This window comes from Capsicum annuum, chromosome 3, assembly GCF_002878395.1.
Source record: "Capsicum annuum cultivar UCD-10X-F1 chromosome 3, UCD10Xv1.1, whole genome shotgun sequence".
NCBI lineage: Eukaryota > Viridiplantae > Streptophyta > Magnoliopsida > Solanales > Solanaceae > Capsicum > Capsicum annuum.
In genome coordinates this window covers 153,166,673-153,172,378 of record NC_061113.1, presented here as the reverse complement: position 1 = coordinate 153,172,378, position 5,706 = coordinate 153,166,673, and the positions used below count along the sequence as shown (strand labels likewise).

The following is a 5,706-nucleotide window of genomic DNA, read 5'->3' as shown; positions in this document are numbered from 1 at the left end:
CACTTGTATTTATATGTTATAGTTCAAATTTGTATTTGTATTTTATAGTTCGCACTTGTATTTGTGTTTGCTAGTTCACACCATCATTTATATTTTATACAATTTACACTTGTATTTTAAAGATTATTTTGTATTTGTATTTTATAATTGGCTGAACATTGTATGTATATTTTTGGTTCCATTTTATTTGCATTTGTGTAATATTTTTATCGATGCACTTATATTTTTAAAGTACTATTTTATATTTATATTTGTAAGTTAACCGCATATTATATTTTTATTTGTGATTTAATTTGCTTCATTTATTTTTATTTGAATTTATAGTTGACAAGATCATTTGTATTTTAAACAATTATGAAAGAATTTTTAGTTTTCTTTCTACAAACACTTGTATTTATAAAATGATAAATTATACAAATACAAATATTACATTTGCATCAAATGATACATGTTTATACAACTTGAACCATACACATACAAAATGATACTTATATATACAAATACAAATGATAAATTTGAAATACAAATACTAACGACACATTGCATATTTATATATTTAATCCATGTACTTTTTTGTATACAAATGATAAATTGTACATATTCACGATTAAACTATTCAACTACAAATAATAAACTTATTTAAAATAGATAGTATGATACAAATAAATATAAAATATAAAAAATATATCAAATGCAACAATAATAAAAAATGAGAGAAAAAAATACAAAAAGAAAAAAAAGGAGAAAAAATGAAAAGGAAAAAAAAGAAAAAAAAAACGGAAAAGAAAAAAATGAAAAAAGAAAAAAGAAAGAGAAGCCGAAAAAACAAGAAAGAAAAACTAAAAAGGAAAAAAAAGGAGAATAATAAAAAATAGAGAAAGAGAGAAACTAAATGAGAGAATATGAATTGTAATTAGAAATAATTAATAGATTACATTATAATTAGGAGAGTATATTTGGTGAGCCATCTAGTTATCCCTTTAAGAATTCTAGGAGGTAAAAGGCTGGCATTGGAAAACTCCACAGGTAAGTGTCAAATTAGGTATAAAGCCGTTAAAAAAGGTGACCCCCACACCATCCTAGACATAGTTTTACTGCTATGAAATCATCCAAGTTTTGATGTTATGATGGGGGTTATGTCATGGTGTAGTGTTTTAGATGTAGTCTTTTAAGCTTTTGTTGTTGCCAGAACTACGTGATATAGTTTCGCAACTGCCTTGATCGAAATATTGGGGCTTCATGGCATCTCTTATTTTCTGAACAGGCAGACAGAATAAGTCTTAGTTTTATTCGTAAAATTCATGCCCAGACTACTTGCTAAACCAGAGAGCCCTAAAAACAAGTGTGTAAAAATATACAGATAGATATTAAAAAGGAAAGGAATATGGAATGATTGAAGTAATGAAAGCGGAAGTCATTGCTAGTACTAACATTTTGTCATTGCAAACAATACAGGCAGAGGGTCATGTTAGTTTGCAACAATACATGGTTTTTCCATATTTTATTATAGAGGTCAGGCAGAAGATGCTGCAGCACAAGCTATTCAAGAATTCAATTGTCCATTAAGAATTAATGGGGTGGTGGGTTGAAGAATGTACATTTGGGGATAGAATTTTTGTTCTGGGTGCTGATCAAACATCATCAGCATCACTTCCTGCAACATGAGTTTCATGACTGGCCCAGTAATGGCTTCCATCAGGGCCAGAAATCTTAAACCTGTTGAGTTATAAAAGCAAGTACCTCAGAAAGGACTTACAATATGTTCCCAATTCAATTCTAAAGAATACTTAAATAATCAACTGACCGCTCAAGCACTGATTTTCCTTCTTTGTATTTTTGGTTCTTCTCATGGGCAGTCTCCTGCAAAGGAATTATTATAAGTAACTAACTAAAACTGTTTAGTTACTGCTAAACAACATCTGCCATTTTGACACTCTACTCACATATTTCCATCCAATGATTGACCCACAACAGACGCAGAAAATGTCGGCCACAGTGTGCAAACCAGTCATCATCATTCTATTTTCTACCTCACCCGAAGTGACATTCACTCTGTCAAAGGAAAAAAAAGTCGTATAGAATATACAGAACTATAAAGTGCATTCTCTTTTTGTTTGTTACTGCTAAATCATAAAACAAAATGAAGGTATTTGAGGAGAGCAGAACTCTTGAACAGGAAAGCGATAAACATGAACAATATAGGTATTACAGCCATGTAGCTATTGCGATGTTGCTACCAAATTGAAAATAACCAAGTCAAGTAAACAATTTTTCAAAATATTGATGTGCTAATATTTGTCCTCCAGCAAAATGCTCTTAAAACATACATGATATAACAGTCTGGTATAATCCCATTAGGTTCTGTAGTGATTCTGATGGATTAAAGTACAGACCAGCTAACTTTATAGTCAATGACACGAATGCATGAAGTACCATGATCTTTAACAAGCTAACCTAAAAGGTACGCCTACCTTGTTCACAAGTTTTCATGTGCACTCAAATATTCTAGGCTGGTTGTGACTTCCATAGTGATCAGATCAATGACTCGAGCTAATAACAAAATCAATGATCCTGAGAAAAATGTGACCCACAAAGAGTAAGGCGTCCAAGGAAAAGGCGAATAATTTGCACACACGCCAGTTGCACTCAACTTTTGAAAAGCAATTCTTTTTCATTTCATCCATGAAAATATTGGGCTAACTACTTACAAACAACATGAATACTTCAATACATCATCTTTTTATTCTCTCCTTAAACAAGACCCTCCACACCGGTAAAACAAGGGGAAAAAAGTCAAATAAGGAGGATTTACTAACTCTTTGCATCCTAGGGCTCATTTGTTTGCACTTAGTGGAGGTCTGAATCAGACCATTAAGTGCATTTATTTTTTATTAAGATTTTAGCTCTTAATAGGTCATGAATAGGTCTTAATCATTCAGATCTAGAATCAAGTCTTAATAGGTCTGAAGAGGTATTCTGGTGTTGGATAATATTCATGGATAATATTCACTGTCACTCTATTCATAATCATCAGTCACCACCTTTGCCACCGCCATCATTGTCAACCACCGCCCACCTCCACCATCGAGAACAAAGATCGCTACCAACCACTATTGTCAACCACTATCACACCTGCTACGTCTATTATTCTAATTATATTTACCACCACCGTCGTCGTCAACAGCACCACCATCATCAAACACTACCGGCCAATCCCTACTATCGACCAACCCATCTATTACAACAAGCACCACCGCTAACTACCACTAATACATCACAACCTCCACACATTCTTCGGCGGCCACCACCATTGTCACTAGTAATGCCACCTCTACCATCACTTCAATCACTATCATCGCTACAATTTATCTCTAGTCTACTAACAATCATCTCCACCATCACAACTAACAACTAACAACATCTCCAACTAGTATCAACACATCATCAACCATCATGCATTCATTTTTCATCCTTCACAATCAACACCTCCAACTACTAACATCAAGCAATGTCACACCACAACCACCACCACCGCTATCAACCGCCACCATCATAACAGTCACTACAATACCAGTTATCACAACTATCACCACTAACATTACTAATCACTAACATCAATCATTGTCACCGCAACCACCATTATAAACCATCTCCACTATCACTAAGAAACATAAATATTTTTTTTCAATCAAATAGTAATTTTGTTGTACTAAATTACACACTTTTCTGATATATAATTAATTTTTTATTTGAATTGTATTTTTTATTTTATTATATATACAAATAAATTTTTTTTGCACATACAAATGTTGAAAAACAAATAGTCTTAATCATTCAGTTTTCAGATCTAGAGACGACATCTTAATCATTCAAATGTGCATTTAGATTTAGATATCTGAATCTTAAAAAAAAAAAATGCACCCTAGCTCTGTAACAGAGGTATGGATAAGCTTGACCTTAGCAATAACATTTTCTTCAAACAAAGCACAAAATAATTCATGCCTCATCAATGCCAAGAAAAGCTTAACAACAGTAAAATGAAATAAAATGGTAATGGCTTCCATATTCTAACAAGAATAAAGCCAATAGAACTTGTACAAGTTTGTGGGACTTGTGATTTTCATGCTGCAGGGGTAAAGATTGGACATGTGAAAATGTCACAAATGTTTCTAATAATTAGATGTGCAGAATCTAAGAGACTTACATCTTACTGAAGAGATAAGCTTTCCCATGTCGGCAATGGAAAGACTGAAGGAAAGATCAGAGGGAAAACATCAAGTCAGATAACTTCACGACTCAGATTGGCTACATACATTGTTTGGGGTCTGAAAGAAGAATGTAACATAAACTTCAAATGTAATTAGTTGCGCAATCATCATTTCGTTCCATTCAAAAGCATTTGAATTTTCTAAGATTCCAACACTTGAAAATGTGCTCCACTTTTATGCTATAAAGACAATGATCTAGAAAGTCAACTAATATAACCAAAGAATGTCGTGAATGCACATACAATGAAGTTAAGCATAATAAAGTAACCAAACAAGCGCCAAGTTGATCAATGTAGAAAACCGATGAGTCCCCAGACCTATCCAATGGACTGGGCATAACATATTAGTTCGAAGATTTAAGTCATCAGCCCACAGACCAGGAACAAATAGAAAACGTCAATCGAGTATACTCCAATTATCGACTCAACAAAGAACTCCTCTACATTGCAGAATTGACCTTCTAAAATCTAAATCATAACTGGATAAATCAGAAGGAATCAGCAAAACTATCTAAATTTTCTTTGTCATTTTTTAATTAATTCACAAAAATGCCCCCTTTTACTCCAAAAGCAGCAACTCCAGAAAACCCAGTTCTTGTATAGTAAAAATGCATCTCCTTTAGGGAAAAATTGCTCAATCTCACATAGCTGATTTAAAGTACCCATTTTTTTAATCCCTAACAATTTTTTTTAACCGATCAAGACAAAGATTGAATTTTTATAATGAAATAAATCAAAATAACCAAAAACAAAGAAAACCCAGTTACAATAAAGAGTGATGAAACCTTAGAAACAATGTTTTCAGAAAGGGCAAGATGAGTTCCACAGTGCTTGCAGCTGTAGATCCTTCCTTCAAGAGTCAACAAAAATAATCTTCCCATTTCTCACCTCTACAAGATTTTTCAGATCACAATAAACTTCAAAAACCGCTAGGAAGAAAAAGATAAGGCGATATGGATCAATATATCAAGAGTAACTTACATATTTAATGTCTAAATAATATTATATAAAATCCCAATTATTTTACTAATTACATCTCATCCCAGATTTTTAAAATATTGATATATATATATATATATACATATGAAACAGATTAGATTTTTATTTAAGGAAGTAATGAATTTTATCTGGTTTCAACAACGCAAATCACGGCAAAACAGTTACAAGCGTTAAAAACGCAATTCCATTCAACAAGAGCTCAAAGTTGAAGCAAACCAATATTTTTGAACCATACCAGATTACAAGATCAAATTTTTTGAATTTTGGGGAAAAAAATCGATCTTCCTTCTAAATTTTCTGGTAATCTTCAGTGGAACTCGTGACGGTGTTGTTGTGTCATTTCGGGGAATGGGTTTCAAAAATAAGGTACGATATCTATCGGGTCGACGGTATTGTAATTCATGAAAAATGTCGTACCGCGATTTAATGGACGCCATATC

The 5,706-nt window shown here is 32.6% G+C and overlaps 1 protein-coding gene across 1 annotated transcript; it reads right to left on the bottom strand.

Annotated features, from left to right (window-relative positions):
- Positions 1–1,393: 1,393 nt before the first annotated feature.
- Positions 1,394–5,459, bottom strand: LOC107863568 (protein yippee-like). Its single transcript, XM_016709538.2, has 5 exons — positions 5,053–5,459; positions 4,205–4,248; positions 1,944–2,052; positions 1,805–1,860; positions 1,394–1,716 (listed from the first exon to the last, which is right to left on the bottom strand). Exons 1-5 carry the CDS (start codon positions 5,146–5,148, stop codon positions 1,632–1,634), a joined length of 390 nt encoding a protein of 129 aa, XP_016565024.1. The 5' UTR covers positions 5,149–5,459; the 3' UTR covers positions 1,394–1,631.
- Between the last annotated feature and the right edge of the window lie 247 nt (positions 5,460–5,706).